The sequence below is a fragment of the Somniosus microcephalus genome, chromosome 3, assembly GCF_052327205.1.
Source record: "Somniosus microcephalus isolate GS21.2 chromosome 3, FLI_Smic_1.0, whole genome shotgun sequence".
NCBI classification, from domain to species: Eukaryota; Metazoa; Chordata; class Chondrichthyes; order Squaliformes; family Somniosidae; genus Somniosus; species Somniosus microcephalus.
The window spans coordinates 51232726-51258256 of NC_140989.1; the positions used below are offsets into that span (position 1 = coordinate 51232726).

At 49.2% G+C, this 25531-nt stretch overlaps 1 protein-coding gene across 1 annotated transcript in view; it reads right to left on the reverse strand.

Annotated features, from left to right (window-relative positions):
* The window catches only part of LOC147121052 (tetratricopeptide repeat protein 7A-like), a 408967-nt gene that overhangs the window by 251438 nt on the left and 131998 nt on the right, over positions 1-25531 (reverse strand). Inside the window, exon 10 of the mRNA XM_085980379.1 lies at positions 15911-15994. Within this exon, the coding sequence (XP_085836505.1) occupies positions 15911-15994 (84 nt within the window). The remainder of the gene's footprint in view (positions 1-15910; positions 15995-25531) is intronic.

The window sequence follows — 25531 nt, forward strand, 5'->3', positions numbered from 1 at the left end:
TTTAGGACAAATGTTCACTGGGGGAAAATAAAGTTATGTTAGTCGTTTTGGCAAATGTGCTTAAAAACGTTGTCATGGCTACAATTACCAGAATGCTAATGTAAAGTGTCAGCATGCAAATCTTATTTCACTTTACTGGCTCAATTACCTCCAACTACTTAAATAAAGATTGTAAACTTCAACGGGTTGGTTAGGTAGAAGTCAAACAGACCTAAAATCATTCATAATTTATTCCAGTGTCTGACCGAATCTAACACAAGCCTGGCACAGTCAGCTGGATTTCCTCCACACAGGAATGTATTTTCTATTTCACTTTCCATCATTTACAAAAAAAAATGCCAACCTTCGGTATTTCCATAGTGAATCAGAGTGCAACAGACAAGAGATGGGATTCAATGCTTCTTGATACTTTTTTTGAAAACATAGTAACACTGTACAATTATTTGTGTTGTGTGTGGTAAACCACTTTTGTCGTTCACTATCGTTACACTATAGTTATCACTGTTATATCGTTATCACTGTTCACACTGTTGTATCACTATACGAGGTCGCCTCTTGTCACGCTGTTATACCTGGGCTGACCACTGCTGACTCCGCCCATGGCTCCACCTACCTGCCCAGGTATAAAGGTGGTCGACTGGCTGGTATTCCTCCTTGTTGGATCCGATCACCCACGAGGGTGGGCTCTGTTATTTAGCCAATAAAAACCTATAGTTACTTTCTTAACTCGTCGCTTTTCATTGGATGAATTGATAGGTATATCAATTTTATTGGCTAAATTTTAAAATGTCGACACCTGGACAGTCAAACGACCAGCCAGACGCCCAGCTACAACAGCCACAGCAGCCTGCCTGGCTGCGAGCCCTCAGACCACCGTACCTGGACCTAAATCCACAGGCAGCAAACTCAGCCCTCGACTTTGAACACTGGCTGAGCTGCTTCGAAGCCTACCTGGGAGAATCCGGCGTGCCTCAGAAATCCATGCTAAGAGTTCTGAACGCCCAAGTGAGCCCTAAAGTATTCGCACTCATCCGGGACCTCAAAACATACGAGGACGCCATCAACCGGCTGAAAAGACAGTACCAAACCGCGGTAAATTCCATGTATGCCAGACACCTCCTAAGATCCCGCCCGCAACAGCCAGGAGAGCCCGTGGAGGAATTTTTACGGGTGCTACAAGCACTCGGCAGAGACTGTAACTTTAAAGCGGTAACGGCGGCAGAAAATACTGAAGACAATGTCCGCGATGCCTTCGTGAAAGGCCTGCGGTCCGACTACTCACGGCAAAGACTACTGGAAGCAAGGGACCTCGACCTGGACAAAGCTGCAGCCCCCGCTCTCTCTCTAGAAGTGGCCCATCGGGACCTCGAGGCATACTCAAGGTACTGTAACTCGCGACCCTGGGACTTGGGACCGACCCCGACCGCGATACCCCCCGCAGCACCCCCCCGGGACCTACCTCAGCGTCGGCGTCCCGGACCCGATCGAGACTGCCACCCCCGGTACCGGCTCCGACATCGGACCCCCGCGATCGGGCCACCGGCTGCTTCTTCTGCGGCCAGACGAAACACCCGAGGTCGCGCTGCCCAGCCAGGAACTCTACCTGCTCAAACTGTATGAAGAAAGGCCACTTCGCTAAGGTCTGCAGAGGTGGATCATCAGAGGCCAGCAGTGCCTCATGCGAGCTGTGGGGGAGGCCATCTTCCTTCAAGGCAACAGAGGCCAGCATCCCCACATGTGAGTCATGGGGCGGCCATCTTTGATACAGGCAACCGACACCAGCAGTGCCTCATGTGAGTTACGGGGGCAGCCATCTTCTCCGCCATTTTGTCCAACCTCGTGGGAGACGCCATTTTACCCACCACGCTCGACCGCCACCGTGCCTCTAGGCCCGACTACCGCCTCACCCGCAGACTACAACGACTCGCTCAGCCATACACTAGCCTCCGTCACACTGGACCAAGCCCGCCCGCATCACCTGTCCAAGTCAATGATGGACATCAGAGTAAACGGCCACGCCACGACCTGCCTGTTCGACAGCGGAAGCACGGAGAGTTTCATCCACCCAGACACGGTGAGCCACTACTCCCTCCCTGTCCTACCAACGCGCAACCGGATCTCGATGGCATCGAGATCCCACGCCACAGACATCAGCGGCTACTGTGTTGTGACCCTATCGGTTAAGGGTACGGAGTATAAAAATTTTAAACTCCTCGTCCTTCCCCAGCTATGCGCCGCCGTCCTACTAGGGCTAGACTTCCAATCCCACCTCCAAAGCGTCACGCTAGCATACGGCGGACCCCTCCCCCCACTCACAGTCGACAACCAACAGATTTTAAACCGCCCACCGCGTAACACCTGCGGCCTATCCACCCTCAAGGTCCCGCCACCTTCCCTGTTCGCTAACCTCACCCCCGACTGCAAACCCGTCGCGACCAAGAGCAGGCGGTACAGCGCCGGGGACAGAGCTTTCATTAGCTCTGAGGTGCAGCGTCTCCTGAAGGAGGGCATCATCGAGGGGCGCACCAGCCCCTGGCGTGCCCAGGTCGTGGTCGTTAAGACCGGCAATAAAAACCGCCTGGTCATCGACTACAGCCAGACCATAAACAGGTACACCCAGCTGGACGCATACCCCCTTCACGCATATCTGATATGGTCAATCAGATTGCGCAGTACCGGGTATTCTCCACCATCGACCTTAAGTCGGCCTATCACCAACTCCCTATCCGCCCTGAGGACCGCCAGTATACAGCCTTCGAGGCGAACGGCCGCCTCTACCACTTCCTTAGGGTTCCCTTCGGCGTCACCAACGGGGTTTCGGTCTTCCAAAGGGAGATGGACCGGATGGTTGACCAGAACGGGCTGCATGCCACGTTCCCCTACCTAGATAACGTCACCATCTGCGGCCGCGACCGGCAGGACCATGACGTTAATCTGGAGAGATTCCTCCGTACGGCCCAACGGCTGAACCTCACCTACAATAAGGAGAAATGTGTGTTTAACACCTCGCGCCTTGCCATCCTCGGCTGTGTAGTAGAGAACGGAGTCATCGGCCCCGACCCTGAAAGAATGCGTCCCCTCATGGAGCTACCCCTCCCCCACTGTCCAAAGGCTCTGAAGAGAACCCTGGGGCTCTTCGCCTACTATGCCCAATGGGTGCCCAATTATGCAGACAAAGCCAGACCCCTCATGAAGTCCACATCCTTCCCCCTTACGGAGGAAGCGTGCGCAGCCTTCTCCCTCATTAAGGGAGACATCGCCAAGGCCACAATGCACGCAGTGGACGAGTCCATCCCCTTCCAAGTGGAGAGCGATGCATCCGACTTCGCCCTAGCCGCTACCCTTAACCAGGAGGGGAGACCAGTGGCCTTCTTCTCAAGGACCCTACAGGGCCCTGAGATCCGACACTCATCGGTCGAGAAGGAGGCCCAAGCAATTGTGGAGGCGGTACGACGCTGGAGGCATTACCTGGCAGGCAAACGATTTACCCTCCTCACCGACCAGCGTTCGGTCGCTTTTATGTTTAATAACAAGCTGAGGGGCAAAATCAAGAATGACAAGATATTGAGGTGGAGAATCGAACTATCCACCTATGATTATGATATCTTGTACCGGCCAGGTAAGCTGAACGATCCCCCTGATGCTCTGTCACGAATTACATGCGCCAGCGCGCAAAGTGATAGACTTCAGACCCTCCACAACGACCTCTGCCACCCCGGGGTCACCAGACTTTACCACTTCATTAAGGCCCGCAACCTGCCATACTCCATCGAGGAGGTCAGGACCATGACCAGGAACTGCCAGACCTGTGCCGAGTGCAAACCGCACTTCTTTAGGCCGGACAGAGCAAGCCTGATCAAGGCCACCCGCCCCTTCGAGCGCCTGAGCATCGACTTTAAGGGGCCCCTCCCGTCCTCTGACCGTAATGTGTACTTCCTCAACATCGTTGATGAGTACTCCCGTTTCCCCTTTGCCTTCCCCTGCCCAGACATGACCAGTACCACGGTCATCAAATGCCTGAACGACCTCTTCGCCTTGTTCGGGTTCCCAAACTATATACATAGTGACCGGGGCTCCTCCTTCATGAGCGAGGAACTCCGTCAGTTCCTACTAGCGAGAGGTATTGCTGCAAGCAGGACCACCAGCTACAACCCCCGAGGGAACGGCCAGGTAGAAAGAGAGAACGCGACGGTATGGAAGGCCGTCCTCTTAGCCTTAAAGTCTAAGGGCCTCCCAACCTCCCGCTGGCAGGAAGTCCTCCCGGCAGCTCTGCACTCCATCCGGTCACTACTTTGCACTGCCATTAACGCCACCCCCCATGAACGAATGTTTGTTTTCCCCAGGAAGTCGACTACGGGAACCACACTACCAACCTGGCTGACCTCCCCGGGGCCCGTCCTGCTGCGAAAGCACGTGAGGACCCATAAAACGGACCCCCTGGTCGAGAAGGTGAACCTCCTGCACGCCAACCCCCAGTACGCCTATGTGGCTTACCCGGACGGGCGGGAGGACACAGTCTCCTTACGAGACCTCGCACCCTCGGGCATTCCGGAGACACCACCTTTACCCCCCCCCCCCCAACACCAGCTAAGGTAGACGGCATGCCGGAACCCCACGAGCCTTCGCCGACCACGCAGACACCAGCATCAACACCGGAGAATGCAACACCGCCGCTGCGACGATCAGAAAGGCTTACGAGGCCTCCGGACAGACTGACTTGCCAGAACTGGTAGTACACTTCACCCCGCCGGACTCAAATCTAAACAAGGGGTGAATGTGGTAAACCACTTTTGTCGTTCACTATCGTTACACTATAGTTATCACTGTTATATCGTTATCACTGTTCACACTGTTGTATCACTATACGAGGTCGCCTCTTGTCACGCTGTTATACCTGGGCTGACCACTGCTGACTCCGCCCATGGCTCCACCTACCTGCCCAGGTATAAAGGTGGTCGACTGGCTGGTATTCCTCCTTGTTGGATCCGATCACCCACGAGGGTGGGCTCTGTTATTTAGCCAATAAAAACCTATAGTTACTTTCTTAACTCGTCGCTTTTCATTGGATGAATTGATAGGTATATCATTGTGTGTCAGGAAATGGAATACAATAAGTCATCTATTATTCCCAACTTTCTCCTCTCCTGAAGGCACTGGCTGTTGCTGGGACATAATTCAATGGGTGGTGGAAACAGCCTTTTATTTGCTCGCTCGAGTGGCCATTCTCCATGTGCGAGGCTGGACAGTGTACTGGTGAGATATTCAGCCAAGCTTGAGCTCCATCCTGTTCTCACTTGATGCGCGTTTATTATACAGTGGATTTCCACTGTTCCTTTCAGTTTAACACGCCACGCCCCTTTCCCTCCTCATGCCTTTCAGTTTAGCACGCCCCCTTCTCCTCCCCAACCCCTTCAGATGAACACGCCCCTCCCACCCCTTCAGTTAACGTGCTCCCCCTTCCCCTCACTATCCCCTTCAGTTCAGTTTGCCCCCTTCCCCTCCCCACCCGTTCAGTTCACGCACCCCCTTCTTCCCCATCCCAGACCCTTCACTTTAACACTCCCCAATTCCCTTCCCCCTCCCCCTTCAGTTTAACGCGACCCCCTTCTCGTCCCCTCCCCACCCCCATCAGTTTAACGCACTTCCTTCCTTCCCTCCCCGCCCTATTCTTTAACATACAAAAAGTGACTTCAGTCCTGAGGGTGTGATTTTGTGGGAGAACAAAACCTTTTTGCAATTCAATCAGCAACCTTTCTTGCACTAAATTACTGCAGGTGGTCTAGCAATTTCTACCACACTACCAACTTGGAGAGCAACCGCAGACAACTGCATCTGTGTGACCAGAAAATACTACATAAAGATTCCGCTGGAAGCAGATCAAAATAAACAGAAGTAATGCCAGTTAGTAGGAATGCAGGAAAATCAGATTTTTTAAAAATTGAATTGGATCGATCGAAAATTAAGCAACACAGGAAAAAAAGGACACGTATTACAAAGCAAGAATCAGAGGGGACAGCAAGTGGAGTCCACTGCACTGAATGTTGGTGCAGTCCACAGCAATAAACAGATTTTTTTTAAAGCAGTTCACAAACCACTGTAATTATGCAACAAGAACCAACTTGGGGAGATTTCTGTACTTCAGCAACATCAGAAGGAACTAGCCAATACATGCATGGATAATTACAAACCTAAAGCAAAAACCCATGTGACATCTTTAAAAATGACTCAGGGAACTTTAGTGACACAGCAATTTGTCACCAAAGCTGTCCAACAATCGATACCTCTCTCCTCCCTCTTTTAAAGCTATTTTAAGATTGCAGGCGGTCTTCTGTTGTCCCAATGCTCAGCACTGAGAGAATGGCACTTTCTTTTTCTCCCTCGCCCTCTCCTGTTACAAGGTTCCTGGCAATCATTTAATATCTTACCAGGGAAACCACCCTGAACATGCACCGTCTTTACATGCTGTTAATTCAGAATTCCTATCATCAAATCACAGTAACTGGTATGGCTTTAAAATGCCACATTTCCAGTTAACTTTACTTTGTCACTTGAAAATAAAAAGCTTATTTTTTTTGACAATAATTAAATAATTGCATTAAATACAGACCAAGTAAGTGTGTTGTAGTGAAGTTATATTTGTTTGAAATAGAACTTGTAGCTAAATTGTCCATCTTCTGCCTTTAGTATGTGTTGATGCACTGCAGACTCTGAAAGGGATACTTCAGGACAGAAGCCAGGGGAGGGGGAGGAAGGAAGGGATTTCACATTTGCTCAGCAAGCAGAGAGGATATCTCTTCCCTATAAGGCGTACTCTATTTTTTGCCATCAATTGCAGAATAGCTAGATTAATTTGCATACATTTGGAAGTTTACTACTGAAAGCAAACACTTCAGTTTCCTTTTATCCCATTTTTGTAATGCTGAATAAACTAACTATTGTACATCTGTAGTTTAAAGCCAGAAACATTTGCATGGACAGTCTATGCTGAGCAACATTAGCATACTCCATGCAAATACTCCGTATAAAATGCCCTATCGTGCTGTGTACAATGAATCCATACCGAGCAGTCTGCCAAGCACTAAGATACGTTTCAGAGGAGTAATGTGTAAAAATGGGTCGCGAGAGTTCAGGAAAATTGTTCAACAGAGGAAACCAGAAAGGTTTACACACAATTTAATATTTAATTTTTAAAACAAACTGGAGTGCTGATTTTATGCAGTTTTAAAAATTATTTTTGAAAGTCTTCACTTTTCCCCATCTGTATTAAAACTTACTACACGGGTTACAGGGCATTGACGTTCGTGTCAGTTCAGCATCGTGTCAGCAAAATGATACATTCTCTGGGGTGCATCGGCTATTTTTTGGGATGTATCCAAGGGCTGGATTGCGGAGATGTTAAATGGAGGAAGGGATGTGCCATACCCCACATATGAGACTGGCTATTTTTACCATAATCTCAATTGGCAACTTCATGTCTAACGTTACTGACTAAAAGAAATCACAGCGAGGGGAACAAAAATCAAGAGCACTGATGAACTGGGAGACTAGCGAGGAAGCCCTGCTGGAAAGTGTATGTGTATGACATGAGATGGCATCAGGATTGGGCTTGGCTCTGGTGCCCTAGCCTTCCTTTCCCCCCCACCCCCCCAGTAAAACTGCCTGAGGGAACTCACTGTCTGCACTTACACTCAAGACTGCACAGGTGATATACCAGAGGCAGTCAGCACCCATGTAAATGTAGGTCAGCAAGAGTCGCTGGAGAAATGGAAGGAAAACGCACACAAAATTCTGTAGATAATTCTTTTCCTCAAGTCATCTAGGTAATTTTTTCCCTTTTTAAAAAGGGGGGGGGGGGTGGGTGTGTGCGAAAAAAACTGTGGAGCTTCATGTACCTGACAAAAAAAATAACATTTTGTGCAATCATAAACCAAGCTAATATTCAGTGTCTCATATTCTGATCTTATTGACTTAAACACTGTACAGCTATCGCTTTCAGGGCAAGGGCACGGACATATCTTGGAACTTTTTTTCCCCCCTCCTCCACCTTTCTACCTCTTTCCAGAGGACAGTGGCTCATGCTGGGGTTCCAATTACACAAGTGGCAATGGCGCTTGGGTATCTCGCCCATGTGTGAGATTGGATATGGAGCGCCAGCAGCTAGCAAAAGCCAAGCCCCAACCTGTCCTTAGTCAGCACCTACATACCTGCATCACCAGCGGAGGTTACTGGATAATGGTCAGAAGCCTAATAATCAAGTTCAAAGGGTTTCCCAGAGATAACTCTATCAGCTGAATTAAGACACTCAAACTGAGTAGCAGAATATAACTTCCACAATGCACCAGTATTACTGTCTACAAGAAATCTGTGGATTACGATTTCCAGAATGCAGATACAGGCTGCATACCTTCGGACTTCAATGAGCATGATACGCTTATCAATTACTTCATAAAAGGTGATGAGTCGAAGAAGAGATGATGAGTCGAAAGAAGAGATGAATAAGGCTTTTATTAGCTAAGAAGAGACCATGCTTCTTCGTGAGTGACTGAACAAGTCTGAACGAAACCCACACAGTGGTGGGTGGAGTCAGCTGAGGCATGCCTCCATACACAGCGCCACCCAGAGGTGGCAATATACAATACAGTGGTTTACCACATTCACCCCTTGTTTAATGTGAAGTCCGGCGGGGTGAAGGGTACTACAAGTTAAGTCTATCAGGAGGCCTTGTCTGACGTCCTGATCGTCGTGGTGGCGGCGGTGGTGTTGCAGCATCCGACGTCGGGTCTGGTGTCTGGGTGGTTGGCGAAGATTCCTGGGGCTTTGGCATGCCGTCTGCAGGGGTTGGGTTGGGAGGGGTGGTGGGGGATAACAGTGGTAAGGGGGATAACGGTGGTAAGGGGGATAACGGTGGTAATTCAGGGGTACCCGAGGGTGCGAGATCTCGTATGGAGACAGTGTCCTCCCGCCCGTCTGGGTATGTCACCCAGGCATACTGGGGGTTGGCGTGTAGGAGGTGCACCCGCTCGACCAGGGGGTCCGTTTTATGCGTCCTCACGTGCCTCCGCAGTAGGACGGGCCCAGGAGAAGTCAACCATGCCGGTAGCGAGGTTCCCGATGTAGACTTCCGGGGGAAAACGAACATTTTCTCATGAGGGGTCGCATTAGTGGCAGTACAAAGCAGTGACCGAATGGAGTGAAGCGCTGCAGGGAGGACCTCCTGCCAGCGGGAGGTCGGAAGGCCCTTAGATTTTAGTGCTAAGAGGACTGCCTTCCAAACCGTCGCGTTCTCCCTTTCCACCTGGCCGTTCCCCCGGGGGTTGTAACTGGTGGTCCTGCTCGTGGCAATACCTCTTGTTAGCAGGTACTGCCGAAGTTCGTCGCTCATGAACGATGAGCCCCTGTCGCTATGTATATAGCTGGGGAACCCGAACAGAGCGAAGATGTCATTCAGACACTTGATGACCGTGGTACTGGTCATGTCTGGGCAAGGGATGGCAAAGGGGAAACGGGAGTACTCATCAACTATGTTGAGGAAGTACACATTGCGGTCAGCGGAGGGGAGGGGCCCTTTAAAATCGACGCTCAGGCGTTCGAAGGGGCGGGTGGCCTTGATCAGGCTTGCTCTGTCCAGCCTATAGAAGTGCGGTTTGCACTCGGCGCAGATTTGGCAGCTCTTGGTCATGGTCCTGACCTCCTCGATGGAGTAGGGCAGGTTACGGGATTTGATAAAATGGAAAAACCTGGTGACCCCCGGGTGGCAGAGGTCATTGTGGAGGGACTGCAGCCTATCACTCTGCGCGTTGGCGCATGTACCACGTGATAGGGCATCTGGGGGCTCATTGAGTTTCCCTGGCCGATACAAGATATCATAATTGTAGGTGGAGAGTTCGATTCTCCACCTCAAGATCTTGTCGTTCTTGATTTTACCCCTCTGCTTATTATTAAACATAAAAGCTACTGAACGCTGGTCAGTGAGCAGGGTAAATCGTTTCCCGGCCAGGTAATGCCTCCAGTGACGCACCGCTTCTACAATAGCCTGGGCCTCCTTTTCGACGGAGGAGTGTCTCGTCTCGGGGCCCTGGAGGGTCCTTGAGAAAAAGGCCACGGGTCTGCCCGCCTGGTTAAGGGTCGCGGCTAGGGCGAAGTCGGAGGCATCGCTCTCCACTTGGAAGGGGATGGACTCATCCACCGCGTGCATTGCGGCCTTCGCGATATCGTTCTTGATAAGAGTGAAGGCTGCACACGCCTCTGGTGTCAGGGGGAAGGAGGTGGCTTTGATGAGGGGCCTGGCTTTGTCTGCATAGAGGGGCACCCACTGGGCGTAGTAGGAGAAAAACCCCAGGCATCTCTTCAGTGCTTTTTGGCAGTGGGGAAGGGGTAGCTCCATTAGGGGGCGCATTCTGTCGGGGTCGGGCCCGATGACTCCGTTCTCCACCACGCAGCCGAGGATGGCCAGGCGCTTGGTGTGAAACATACATTTTTCCTTATTGTACGTTAGGTTCAGCCGTTGGGCCGTACGGAGGAAATTTGCTAGATTAACGTCGTGGTCCTGCTGGTCGTGGCCGCAGATGGTGACGTTATCCAAATAGGGGAAGGTTGCCCGCAGCGCGTTCTGGTCAACCATTCGGTCCATCTCCCTTTGGAAGACCGAAACCCCGTTGGTGACGCCGAAGGGGACCCTAAGGAAGTGGTAGAGGCGGCCGTTTGCCTCGAAGGCAGTATACTGGCGGTCCTCATGGCGGATGGGCAGCTGGTGGTACGCTGACTTAAGGTCGATGGTGGAGAATACTTTGTATTGCGCAATCTGATTGACCATATCAGATATGCGAGGGAGGGGGTACGCGTCCAGCTGGGTGTACCGGTTTATGGTTTGGCTGTAGTCGATTACCATGCGGCGTTTTGCAGTGGTTTTAACGACTACAACCTGGGCTCGCCAGGGGCTAGTGCTACCTTCGATAATGCCCTCCTTCAAGAGCCGCTCCACCTCAGAGCTGATAAAAGCTCTGTCCCCGGCACTGTACCGCCTGCTTTTGGTAGCGATGGGTTTACAGTCGCGGGTGAGGTTAGCGAACAGGGGAGGGGGGGGGACTTTTAATGTGGAAAGGCTGCAGGTGGTTTGCAGCGGGCGATTTAAAAGTTGTTGGTTGCAGACTGTGAGTGGGGGGAGGGGTCCACCGTATGCTAGTGTGACACTCTTAAGGTGGCACTGAAAATCCAACCCGAGCAGGACGGCAGCGCAAAGACGGGGCAGGACTAGCAGTTTAAATTTTTGATATTCAGTGCCCCCTACTGACAGGGTCACCACACAGTAGCCGCTGATGTCCATTGACTGGGACTTGGACGCCATAGAAATGCGATGGTGCGTTGGCAGAATCGTGAGGGAGTGGCTACGTACCGTGTCGGGGTGGACGAAACTCTCTGTGCTCCCGCTGTCGATCAGGCAACTGGTGGCGCGGCCGTTTACCGCGATATCCATCATGGAGCTGGATAGATGGTGAGGGTGGCCTTGATCCAGCGTCACGGAGGCCAGTATGTGGCTTAGTGAGTCACTATAGTCATCCGCCGAGACGGTGGTCGGTTCCGGTGACGAAATGGCGGTTGAGTGCGTTGGATACGATGGCGGCGGATGCCATGCGGCCGGGGGTACACAAAATGGCGGATAAGATGGCTGCTCCCACGGCCCGCACGCTGCGCTGCTGGCTGGCTTCCCCTTGCAGGCGTTAGCGTAATGGCCTTTCTTCCCGCAGCCCGAGCAGGTAGCTGTCTTAGCTGGGCAGTGCGCTCTGGGATGTTTTAACTGGCCACAGAAATAGCATTTTTGGGCCTGGTTACTGGGCATCGAAGCAGTTCTTACCGGAGGCTGCTGTCTCGGTTGGGTCGCTGCAGCGGTTGGTGCCGGGGGCGGCGGTCCCGTGTCCCACGGTTTCGATTGCCATGTCTCGGCGCCGTTACGGGGGTATGCCTCGAGGTTTCGGTGGGCCTCCTCTAACGAGAGCGCGAGGGCAATGGCCGTCTTCAGGTCGGGTTCCTTGCTTTCTAGCAGTCTCTGCCGGGTGTGGTCTGACTGGAGGCCCCTGACGAAGGCATCACAGGCGAGTCCCTGCGCGTGCTCCACAGCCGTTACCGCTTTACAATCGCAGTCTCTGCAGAGTGCCAGTAGCGCCCGTGCAAATGCCCCTACCGATTCTCCCGGTTGCTGCCTGCGGGATCCCAAGAGGTGTCGGGCGTAAATTGTGTTCACTGGGCGCGTATATTGCCCTTTTAGTAGCTCGAGGGCCGCCACGTACGTATTAGAGTCCCGGATTAGCATATATACTTGATGGCTCACCTGGGCGGTCAAAATTTTCAGTTTGTGATCCTCCTCTGTAACCTGTGAGATTGCGAGGAAGGATTCAAAGCAGCTCAGCCAGTGTTCAAACTTGGCTGATGCACCCACATCTTGAGGGTCGAGGTCCAGGCGTGGTGGTCTGAGGGCTCTCAGCAATGTCTGCTGTATCCGTTGCTGTTGTTGCTCCTCAGGTGTCGCCATTTAACTTTTAGCTAATAAAATTGATACGCTTATCAATTACTTCATAAAAGGTGATGAGTCGAAGAAGAGATGATGAGTCGAAAGAAGAGATGAATAAGGCTTTTATTAGCTAAGAAGAGACCATGCTTCTTCGTGAGTGACTGAACAAGTCTGAACGAAACCCACACAGTGGTGGGTGGAGTCAGCTGAGGCATGCCTCCATACACAGCGCCACCCAGAGGTGGCAATATACAATACAGTGGTTTACCACAGAGCACCACCTTTTGAAGATGGCGGGGAAGTGGAAGAGAGAACACAGCAGAATTTTAATTTTTAAACAGCAAGGCAGGCCATTCACAGAATGTGTAAGCCCTGCCCATCAATTGGAAAGTACGGACAACACACAGCCAAGGTTATACCAAAGCAACATAAATCACAACGTTTATAGCTTTATCAGATGTACATTCGACAGAAAAATATATTTAACTAACTATATACACAAGGGATCTATTTTGTAAATTTTTTTCATTAAATCAGCCATGTGTTTATTTACTATCCTACAGACAGACTCCTCCAGTCATTCTGCTCACCCGCTCAGGAGTACGACTCTGGTTGAGTTTTTACTTCCTATCTGCAGGCCCAGATTTAGGTGTCTGGAGTTCCCCCGCCAAACATTCTCTCTAAACCTGCACAGCAATTGAACAAGTTGCCATTTTGCCCTATCCCCTACATCACTCTACTGAACAAACAAATTACGGAGCCACATGACCCTGAGCTGCCCTTCTCCACCATGTTACATGCACAGATGTATTTATTTGAGGTAAAGAAAGTAGATAAAGAAAACACTATTTTCCAGGAACTAAAAAATATTTCCCTGATGGTCCCCCGAGTACATCTCTCTCAAACTTCTTTCCAAATCCTTTTAGCGACCATGAGAGCCTATTCCCCCACCCCTGTACTCACTTCTTTTACAATAGCCTAACATCCAGCTCACCATGAGCTATGCCAAGGGAAATCTGCTAGCATACACTAAATATTTTTTAAATCTTCCCAACATTACGCAATACCATGAGCATGGTAAATGCGGTATGGAGCAGATGAATGGTAAGAGAGAGGAGCCATGAGACTGATTCAGTGCGTGTCAGAGATCTGAGATATGAGAAAAGACTGGTGGAACGTGGCTCTTTAGAAAGGGAGTGACAAAGAAGTGATCTCAGAGATGTCCAAGACAGTAAGCAATGTAGTGAAGGTACATTTGGGACACTACTTCAAGTCAAACAAATTAACAATCGTCTGTAAGATATTTGGTACACAAAAGCTAAATCACACCAGAAAAGGAATTCTGGGTACAGTACAAGAGGCAAAATTCTTGAATCATTTTAAGAAACAGTTGGATGCGGTGATGGGGGTTGCTGCAATATTTTATTCTGGATGTATTAGCTAGGATGGGCTGCATGGTATTCCTTATCCATATTTATCTTGTGATAAGTGAAACACAGGATATGAAGGTATATGATGGCATCACACCACTGGTACTGTGACAGCTTTACTGCATAGCAGCCAATTACCGGAAAACACACTCTAATCCATATGGTATAGTAGTTTATACATACATACAATTACTGCTTACTATACAGTAAAATGTCATATGTACAAATAACAACTGTGTGCACTACACACTACACTATAGGAGCTAATTACATCAACACGCTAAATATATAAGGCAGTAATTAAAAAGTTTGTATACTATACTGCATGTTATACATCTTGTAACTAATGCATATAGATACCAATGCATAATAATAAATATGTAGAGTGTACAAATACTGTACACTATAGAAGACGAGTTACTTTCAGTAGCTTTATTTGATAAATTAGGCATCCACCATGCAATGTCACTGGCTTACACAAATTGTTATGATTTAAAATACAGGTTTGATAGTCAAGAGACCCTGGGGGAGAAATTCGGTGGGCTGCGCCACCAGTTAGCGCCTAAAGAGGGCACTTAGTGGCTTTAGCGCCACTGGCCATGCCTTCCGCGATATTTAGCTGGGGCGCTAATGGCGGCGTTAGCCTGTTGCGCTGCGCCGCCACCGATGACGTCATCGGTGTGCGCAGCGCCCCGCTACCGCCCCGATCGCGATATTTGGCAGCGACCGCCTCTGTAGCACCGCTCACTAATCGCGCCCGGTTCACGGGGCCTACCTGTGGCGGCAGTGGCGCAAATTAAGGTGGAGGTGCGGGGCGGCCGCCTGCCAGCACCTCCGGCCCCGGCCTCCTGTTCTTCCCCCGCGGCATTGCCGGCTGTTTTCCGAGAGCCCGGCACTTCTCCTCGGTGCCGGGCTCTTTTGCCGGCACTCGCGATCGCTCATCGCGCTGGTGCAGGCCCCTCCCCCTTAAGAATGGGAGGAAGGCCTGCAGTACCGCAGCGCGTCATGCCACAGCGTGTGGCGCTGCGGCACGTTGCGCTGCGATATTCAGTTTCAGCGCCCTAAGAGGGACGCGGAGCGCCTCGAGCCTTGCCCAGTGTCCCTCTTGGGCCACTCGAGCTGAATTTCCGGTGATCGCAGCGCAAAATCTGGCGCCCAGGCGAGCTTGGCGCCCCGTTTGCGGCTCCACCCAATTTCTCCCCCCCTGGCTTTACAGGACAGTTTTAGACAATTTGGAGGGGCTGAAGAAAGGAATACGATGCAGAGTTGCTACAGTTTCCAAGATTAAACCAGGAAAAGCAATCATGTTTCATTTCCAACTTCCTGCACTAAAACTAAATACTTGTTCCTGTCTAGCCAATATGCAAATTTTGTGTTTGCACATGGTGAAATGTGTGTGTGGCAACATGAGATAGAAGGGAAAAGAAAGAAATTACAGTTTAGTAAAAGAATTGTTCTTTAACTTTACAGTGTCAGCTGTGGCTCAGTGGGTAGCACACTCGCCTCTGAGTCAAGAAGGTTGTGGGTTCAAGTCCCACGCAATAAATCCAGGCTGACGCTTGAAGAGGTGTCTTTCGGATGAGACTGCGCTCAGGTGGATGTAAAAGATGCCATGGCACTTTTTCGAAGAAGAGCAGGAGTTATCCCCGGTGTCCTGGCCAATATTTATCCCTCAATCAACAGATTATCAGGTCATTATCCGCTTTGATGTTTGTGGGACCTTGCTGTGCGCAAATTGGCTGCCACATTTCCCACATTACAACAAGATGTCCGGTGGTCATGAAAGGCTATATAAATGTAAGTCTTTCTTTCTATACACACACAAAAATATACTCCAGGATGACAAAAATCCTTCAAAAAAGAATTACTGAAAAATATTATAAAATCTACTACGATCGCATTTAAATGTTCTCAATGTTGCCTCAATAAGAGGAACGGAATGCAATGGCAGCTATACTACGATTAGAGACCTTACCTTTCCGCAAGCCACCAGTGAAAGTGCTAATTGATACCACAGGTGGAATTCATCAAATGCAAACTTCATCGCTCGCTCCAAACACTGAGGAAAGAAACATTTCAATGAGTTGTATGTTTGATAAAGACACCATTAAAAGGAAGCAGATTAACAAGAATATCATGCTACCTATTTGACTATCATCAAACCTTAGAACACTTCTCACAGGACTTGCTATTCTGACATAAGGTTTGTGCTAGTTCAACAATGCAAGGGTCACTCTTTGTTTCACATTATAATTATGCCATCTAGTGGGAGCTTTCCCAAACACTTAGTTTAAATGCTAGATTAGTAAATGGTGAATGCAGAATTGGAACTAGGCTAAAATGACAAGTATTACAAAGTATTAACAGCACAGAAACAGGCCATTCAGCCCAACATGTCCATGCTGGTGTTTACCAGCCTAAAACCACAAAACTGCCCTCAGTGACTTATGTCAAGGAGGGAAATAATTAGATAGGGTTTCTGTCCATGATCACTATCCAGGAATGGGAATCATATCCCACTACCCCATCAAAGGGTATTTGTGTTGTCATTCAATTATTCCCTCGCTCCTATCAGGAAGTGAGGGAATAACTGAAGTACAATATAAATGATATAAATTTAGAAACACACGGCAGGTAAGTCAGTATATGTGAAGAGAAGACAGGTTAATGTTTCACAGAATCACACAGAAACCCCACAATGCAGATAGAGGCCATTTCAGCCCATCAAGCCTGCACTGACACATATCCCACCCGATCCCCGTAACCCCTACACCAACACATATCCCACCCGATCCCCGTAACCCCTACACCAACACATATCCCACCCGATCCCCGTAACCCCTACACCAACACATATCCCACCCTATCCCCGTAACCCCACGTATTTAATCCCCCTAACACTAAGGGTCAATTTATCATAGCCAATCAACCTAACCCGCACATCTTTGGACTGTGGGAGGAAACCGGAGCACCCGGAGGAAACCCACGCAAACACGGGGAGAATGTGCAAACTCCACACAGACAGTCACCCGAGGCCGGATTCGAACCCGGGTCCCTGGCGCTGTGAGGCAACAGTGCTAACCACTATGCCACCGTGCTGCCCACCAGGTTGGGTCCTTTCCTCAAAACTACTCCCACATGTGCTAATTGACCCACTGTGCGTTTTCAGCATGTTCTGTTTTTGTTTCAGCTTTCCAGCATTTATAGTGTTGTTGCTTTTTATTTGTACAAATTCTTATCTGCTGCCCCCCCGCCCCCCCGACTCAAAAACATATGATAAATATAAACCTGGAAGCTACATTAATAACTGATCTATATATACAAAGCAAATAATACCAGAACTGAGAGGTTATAACCATCAGGAAAGACTGAATAGGCTGGGGCTCTCTTCTCTAGAAAATAGAAGGTGCCCTAACAGAAGTCTTTAAAATTATGAAGGTATTTGATAGGGTAGACCAAGAGAGCATTTTTCCACTTCTGGTGGAGTTCAAAACTAGGGGTCATAATTATAAGTTAGCCACTAATAAATCCAATAAGGATTTCAAGAGAAACTTATTTACACAGAGAGTGGTTAGAATGTGGAAAATGGTGTGTTTGAGGTGTGGTGATTATTCCTTGATTAGTAAGCTGAATATGCTGATCAACTACATTGACCCGGATGTATATAAATATATTTTGCACTGTAAAACTTATGAAGAGGCTATTTCTACATTGGAAAAGATTTTTGTTAAACCAAAGAATGAGGTATTTGCACGTCATCTTCTATCTGCCCGTAGGCAGCAGGTGGGAGAATCTTTGGATACTTATTTACAAGCACTTCGGTGCCTTAGTGTTGACTGTAATTATAAGGCTGTGACGGCTGAAGAATATAAGGACGAATCGGTACGGGATGCTTTTATTAATGGATTACTGTCTAGATCAATTCGTCAGCGGTTGTTAGAAAATAAGACTCTGGATCTTAAAAGTGCTTTTGAGCAAGCTTCTACATTGGATGTGGCTCAGAGAAGTTCGGATTCTTATGCTCTTTTCAATCGGCCTGCGACTATGGTTTCGGCAGTTTCGGATGAAAAGGAATTATGTGGACTTAATGGGAGTGGTTTACTAGATTTTGAAACAGTTTCTACTTCGGCGGCCGTTGCCTCTAGGATTCAGAAGTGTTATTTTTGTGGGAATATCCGGCACCCTCGTCTGAAGTGTCCTGCTCGGGAGGCTGTGTGTAGTAAATGCGGCAAGAAAGGTCATTATGCACGTGTGTGCAAATCATCAGGTTCAATTACCTTCCCTTCTCCTGGTGTGCAAAGGTCTTCCTCCACTACCTCTTCTGTGACTATTCAGCCTTTAGATAGGGCGTTTATTGCATCAATTTCTGCTGCATTTGCTCATGGCCTAAACAAAGCTATAGTTACGGCTCAAGTTAATGGGTTGGAAGTGAAGGCCCTTATAGATACGGGCAGTACTGAGAGTTTTATAAGTCTTCAGTTTGCGAAGGAGAAGCATTTGAAAATTTCGCCTGTTACGTATCAGGTGTGCATGGCTCAGACGACCCTTACTTCACAAATAGCTGGTTGTTGCTTTGTGAAAATGGTTCTTCTAGGTAATACGTATACTGATATACGCCTATCTGTTTTGCCTAATCTCTGTGCGGATATTTTGATTGGACATGATGTGCTTCAGTTACACGAGTCTCTTAGTCTTTCATTTGGAGGGACTAAGCCACCTTTATCTATTTGTGGATTAACCTCTTTATCTATTCCTCCATTATCACTTTTTTCCAATTTGATGTCGGATTGTAAGCCAATTGCTACCAAGTCAAGAAGATATAGTAGTCAGGATAGAGAATTTATTAATTCTGAAGTTCAACGTCTCTTATTGGAAGGAATCATTGAACCTAGTTGTTCGCCTTGGCGAGCACAGGTAGTTGTCACGACTAATGAGAGACACAAGAAACGAATGGTGATAGACTATTCCCAAACTATTAATAGGTATACTCAATTAGACGCGTACCCTTTGCCTAAGATTGATGAGCTTATCAATAAAGTATCTCAGTATAAAGTTTTTAGCACTATTGATTTGAAGAGTGCTTATCATCAGATTCCTATTGTTAAGAAGGATCAACCATATACGGCCTTTGAGGCTGGTGGAAAGCTGCATCAGTTTTGCCGAATACCATTTGGTGTTACTAATGGTGTTGCTTGTTTTCAACGGGCAATGGATGCTTTTATAAGCGATAACTCCCTCTCTGACACCTTTTCATACTTAGATGACATCACAGTGTGTGGCAAATCAAGGGTGGAGCATGATTCTAATTTAAAAAGATTCCTTCCAGCTGCGGAAAAAGTTGGTTTAACTTTTAACAAAGAGAAATGTATCTTTTCGACTACTGAGGTAAATCTATTGGGGTATATTATTTCGGGAAATAAGATTAAACCAGATCCAGAACGTCTGCGACCATTGATCGATTTACCTTGTCCTACTAATTCTAAGGCTTTGCAACGAGTTGTTGGACTGTTTTCTTATTATTCTAATTGGATTGCAAATTTTTCACGGAAGATCCGGCCTCTTATTCGGGTTACGACATATCCTCGATCATGGGAGGCCAGGACATGTTTTGAGAATTTTAAAAAGGATATTTTAGGAGCAGTTGTGCATTCCATTGATGAGCAGGTTCCCTTTGTGATTGAGACGGATGCTTCGGATTTTGCAATTGGGGCTACTTTGAACCAAAATGGAAGACCTGTGGCCTTTTTCTCACGTACTTTGAATAATAGTGAAAAAAGACATTCCTCAATAGAAAAAGAGGCATACGCAATAGTAGAAGCATTGCGTAAATGGAGACATTATTTATCGGGGCGACATTTCACGTTGGTAACTGATCAAAAATCTGTGTCCTTTATGTTTGATGTTAAACATTTTGGAAAGATTAAAAATGATAAAATAATGAGATGGAGGATTGAGTTGGCATGTTACCATTTTGACATAGTTTATCGTCCGGGGAAGGATAATGTTGCTGCTGATGCACTGTCGAGGGCTTATTGTTCTGTGATTCACAGAGATACGCTTATTAACCTTCACAATGCCTTATGTCATCCTGGGGTTACGAGGATGATACACTTTGTACGCAGTAAGAACTTGCCTTTTTCAGTTGAAGACGTCAAGCGGATGACTTCATCATGTTCTATCTGTGCTCGGTGTAAACCGAATTTCTTTAAGCCTCAACGAGCTCATCTTATAAAGGCTACTTCTCCTTTTGAACGTTTGAGTGTCGATTTTAAGGGACCTCTTCCTTCAACTACTCAAAACCGATATATATTTACTGTTGTGGACGAGTTTTCAAGGTTCCCTTTTGCTTTTCCTTGTGCAGATGTATCAGCTGCTACAGTTATTAAATGTTTGACTCAACTTTTTGTCATCTTTGGGATGCCTGCGTATATCCATTCGGATCAGGGAAGTTCTTTTATGTCTTCCCAGTTGAAGGAATACCTTCAGAGTCGGGGAATTTCTACTAGTAGAACTACCCCGTATAATCCCCAGGGTAATGGACAGTGTGAACGATACAATGGGGTGATCTGGAAGGCAGTTATGTTGGCGTTGACATCCCGGAACCTTAAGAATACACTGTGGGAAATGGTGCTGCCTGATGCCCTGCATTCCATTAGATCAGTGCTTTCAACGGCTACTAATGTGACCCCCCATGAAAGGCTCTTTAACTATCCGCGGAGATCTACTACGGGATATTCGGTACCTTCATGGCTTACTATGCAGGGACCTGTGTTGCTTCGACGCCATGTTAGATTGTCAAAATATGACCCCTTGGTGGAGGAGGTGGAGCTGTTGGAGGCAAATTCCCAATATGCTCATATTCGATTCCAAGATGGGAAAGAAAGTACTGTTTCAATTAAAGACTTGGCTCCTTGTGGGGGCCAGCCCTCTTCTGAGGATATTAATAATGGTCATGATTCGGATAATGTGGATGCTGTTACAGATACTACGAATATTTCCAATCCGATTGCAGATAATCATACTTCTATTAGTCAGCCTTTGACAGATGTTTATGACCGTCCCAGTTCATCTTCTGATGGGATTTCTAATCCGGAAACCGTTGAGAATCAGGATATGGATAGCCTTCCTGTTGAAGATACTTCTGTGCCTTCTGGCGTGGGAGGGCAAGGAATTTCACCAAGGTTAAGAAGGTCGACACGAACAAGATATCCGGTCGACCGATTGAAAATGGACTTTTAAATTGATAGTAATGTTTTAAAAATTGTTGAAATATTATAGTATATTGTTTTAGTTGAGAGATACTTAATACTTATGCGTAATGTTATTATTTGTTGTTGTTCATTTAGTATTGTGTTATGTAAATAGTTTTATTCTCGTGCATAGTTAGTTGTAAATAATTAATTGTAAATTGTAAAAGTTATTCGGTTGGAGTATATTTTAAAAGGAGGGGTGAATGTGGTGATTATTCCTTGATTAGTAAAAGTATTGTGATTCGTTGTTTGTTAACTGCCTTGGGATATGTGTTGTAATCTCATTGGTAGTTGATGATCACATGATGTGTTGTGGCTACCTTAAATTCAGTCCTTTTCTAGCTTTAGTTGGGACTGGATGCGGAAAGATATGCTGCTGATTTTAAAGTTAATAAAGCCTAGCTTTGGAAGGCCAATCTATTCTTTATTTCATGAGGTAAATAGCATAATGTAGGAACGGAAGTTCCTAACGAAAAGACTGAGTTCGACTCAGGCAATCAAAACAACGAACTTTAATGGAACAAAACAGGTTTAAACTGGAAACTGCTGGAATACATCGAATACAGGTCTGTTCTCTCTGAAGGCTCCACGAGGACTGCTGGGCTGGTCCGATGGCTGAAGTCATGACGTCATCACGTTCTTCCCGCCATTGGGGGATCACGTGACGAACGGCATGACGTCATCACGTTAAAACCGCGCTGTAAAGGTAACTAGACATAGTACAGTTAAACAGTGTAATTAAAGGTACAGACCCAGGCTGTAACTACATTGCTGTTAAAGGAATTATGTACAACCGCTCGGAGTCCTTTGGTGGCTCCGCCACATGCGCCCCCCCAGAATTGTCTTTAACAGAAAAAGTGAGCCGAGGCGGAGGTCTGACCAGTCTGTCCGATCGACTTCGATAGCCTGGCAGAGGAAGTTGAGGACCGGTGGTTGAGCTAGCAGGCAACTGCGGCTGGACAGGTGTAGTCGAACTGGCAGGCGGCTGTGGTTGAACCGGCACGGCGGCTGCGGGCGGACGGCCACGTTTTGGTGGCTGAGCAATGACGACTGGGCTATCAAAGTCTAAATGAGCCGGCTTCAAGCGGTCCACCGAAATGTGATCCGGCTTCCCTCCGACGTTGACCGCAAAGGACTTGTCTCCTGGTTCGATGACTCGGAAGGGACTGGTGTAAGGAGGCTTGAGCGGGTCCCGGTGAGCATCATGCCGGATGAAGACGTACTCGGCGCTCTTCAGCTCAACCGGTATGTGAGAATTCTGCAGGCTGTGGTTGGATGTAGGCACCGGGACGAAACACTTGGCCGCTTCCTGCTGGCTGACGAGCTGCTGGGAGGCAGACCATGGCTCCATGGGAGAAGGGAGAAAATCACCAGGAACTCGGAGTGGCTGGCCGTAAACAAGCTCTGCTGAAGATGATTGCAGGTCGTCCTTGGGCGCCGTGCGAAGACCCAACAGGACCCAAGGGAGCCTGTCCACCCAGCCCGCACCTTGAAGACTGGCCCGCAAAGCGGCTTTCAGCGACCTGTGGAATCGCTCGCACAGGCCGTTTGCCTGTGGATGATAGGCGGTGGTGCGATGCAGTTTGGCGCCGAGCCCCTGAGCTACAGCATTCCAAAGCTCCGAGGTAAATTGCGGCCCCCGATCGGAAGAGATGTCGGCCGGCACTCCGAAACGAGCCACCCAACAGGAGATGAAGGCCCTAGCGACGTCCGCCGAAGTGGTGGAGACCAAAGGAATTGCCTCTGGCCACCTGGTGGTGCGGTCCACCACGGTGAGATGAGTAAAACCACGGGAAGGAGGTAGTGGTCCCACAAGGTCCACATGTACGTGGTCGAAACGACGCTCCGGAGCGACGCTACTGGTGCTTTGACATGCCGCTGGACCTTGGCCTTCTGGCAGACCACGCAGGTGTTGGCCCAGTTGCGGACATCCAGGTGCATACCCTTCCAGACGAACTTCGTCGACATTAGACGTTGTGAAGTCCTCATACCGGGGTGCGACAATCCGTGAATTGCGTCGAAAACCTTCCGGCGCCACGCAGCTGGCACAATAGGTCGGGGAACGCCCATGGAGACGTCGCAAAGGAGCGTGGTGCCCACGGCCCGGAAGACGTCGGCCGGTTGGAAACTCGACGGGATGGTTCTGTATGCTTGAACCTCTGGGTCCGAAATCTGATCCTCAGCCATGCGAGCATAATCAATTCCCAGATGAACCTCCTGGCCCGTCGCGCGGGAGAGGCAATCTGCCACCAGGTTGTCTTTACCAGACACGTCGAATGTCCGTAGTGAACTCCGAAATGAACGTCAGGTGACGTTGCTGACGAGCCGACCACAGTTCTGTGGCGAAGGTAAGCGGCTTGTGGTCGACAAAAGCCGTGAAGGGACGCCCTTCTAACAAAAACCTGAAATGGCGGACGGCCAGAAAGGGCCAGCAGCTCCCGATCAAAGGTGCTGTATTTTTTTTAAGCTGACGGCTGAAAAACGCCAGTGGTTGCCACGTGCCATTGACCCATTGCTCTTGAACCGCACCTATGCCGTAGTCGGACGCGTCCGTAGTGAGGGCGATGGTGGCGCCTGGAAGAGGGTGCGCCAGCATCAGCCAAGGCGGTCTTGGTGTTCCCGAATGCCTGGTCCATCTCGGCCGTCCAGCCGATTGGGTCTTTGCCAGATTTGCCCTTGAGGGCCTCGTACAAAGGTTGCATAAGTAGAGCCGCCTTGGGGACGAAACGGTGGTAGAAATTGACCATCCCCAGGAACTCTTGGAGGGCCCCGACGGTCCGCGGGTGCGGGAAAGACGTGACGACTTCCACCTTCGTTGCTAGGGGGACGGCGCCCTCCGAGGTGATGCGGTGTCCCAGAAAATCGATGATTTGCAGGCCAAACTGGCACTTGGCCAGGTTGATGATTAACCTATGCCGACTAAGGCGTGTGAAAAGAGTACGCAGATGCCCGATGTGCTCTTCCTCGCTAGCACTGGCGATGAGGAGTCATCGAGATAGACAAAAATGAACGGCAAATCATGGAGCACAGAGTCCATAAGTCGCTGAAAAGCCTGTGCTGCGTTCTTTAAACCGAACGACATTTGCAGGAACTCGAAAAGCCCGAACGGTGTTATCACAGCCGCTTTTGGAACATCCTGCGGGTGAACGGGAACCTGGTGATACCCGCGGACGAGGTCGACCTTAGAGAAGATGGACTTTCCCGCCAAATGAGCTGAAAAATCTTGTATATGTGGGATCGGGTACCGATCGGGCGTAGTAGCTTCGTTCAGGCGTCGGTAGTCGCCGCATGACCGCCAGCCACCACCAGGTTTCGGAACGATGTGGAGAGGCAAAGACCAGAGACCATTTGACTGTCGAATAACTCCCAGCCTCTCCATTGTGTCAAACTCTGCCTTCGCAGCTGCGAGCTTGCCGGGTTCCAGCCTTCGAGCCCGTGCATAAACCGGGGAGCCCGTCGTGGTGATATGGTGCACCACACCATGCTTCGTCACCGAAGAAGAGAAGGTGGGCCTGGTCAGCTCCGGGAACTCCCCGAGGAGGCGAGTGAATGCATCTGACGATGGGTACGCGCAGGCAACAGACCACGACACGGCGGTGCTGCGGTGGCAGGGGATCGAATGGAAAGTGGCCACGTTGATCAAGCGGCAGTGCCAGACATCAACGAGGAACCCGTTCGCACACAGAAAATCCGCCCCTAGGATGGCCTGCGAGACCTTGACCGTGACGAACTCCCAGCAGAAGCGCTGACCGCCAAAGCACAGTTGGACCCGCCGCTTCCCGAAGGTACGAATGGCCGCGCCATTAGCTGCCTCGAGGGGAAGGCCGTGGCCCCCAGTTTGGAGATCAAGCCTCGACGCAGGCAAGATACTACACTGTGAACCGGTGTCACAAAGAAAACGGCGACCCGATAGGGAGTCTGTGATGTAAAGAAGCTTCCCTGAAGATCCGATGGACATCGCAGCCGCGGCGCGCCCTTTAGACCCGGTCCTCCTTCGCAAAAAACGCTACAGGAGCTGTGTTGGTTTTTTTTGGGGGCGAAAAACTGCAGGGAGGACGGCAACGTCTGGCTTTCGCGCCAAAACAGGCGTGGTAGCAGCACCAGCCCGCTGCCTGAGGAGCTGGAGACGCGTCTGTGGGGGTTGGGCGCCTCGTGGCCACGCAGCACTGTTGGGTTACCATGAATATCTTATCCGCCTCGAGTTCAGCACAGTCTGTGATCGCAGAGCTGGCTAAGGCAGTTTGCACTGGTTCAGGGAGCTGGCAGAGGAACAATTCCCTAAAAAGGAAACATTCCGGTTCGGCACCCAAGAGCGTGAGCATTTGGCTCATGAGGCTCAGACGGTT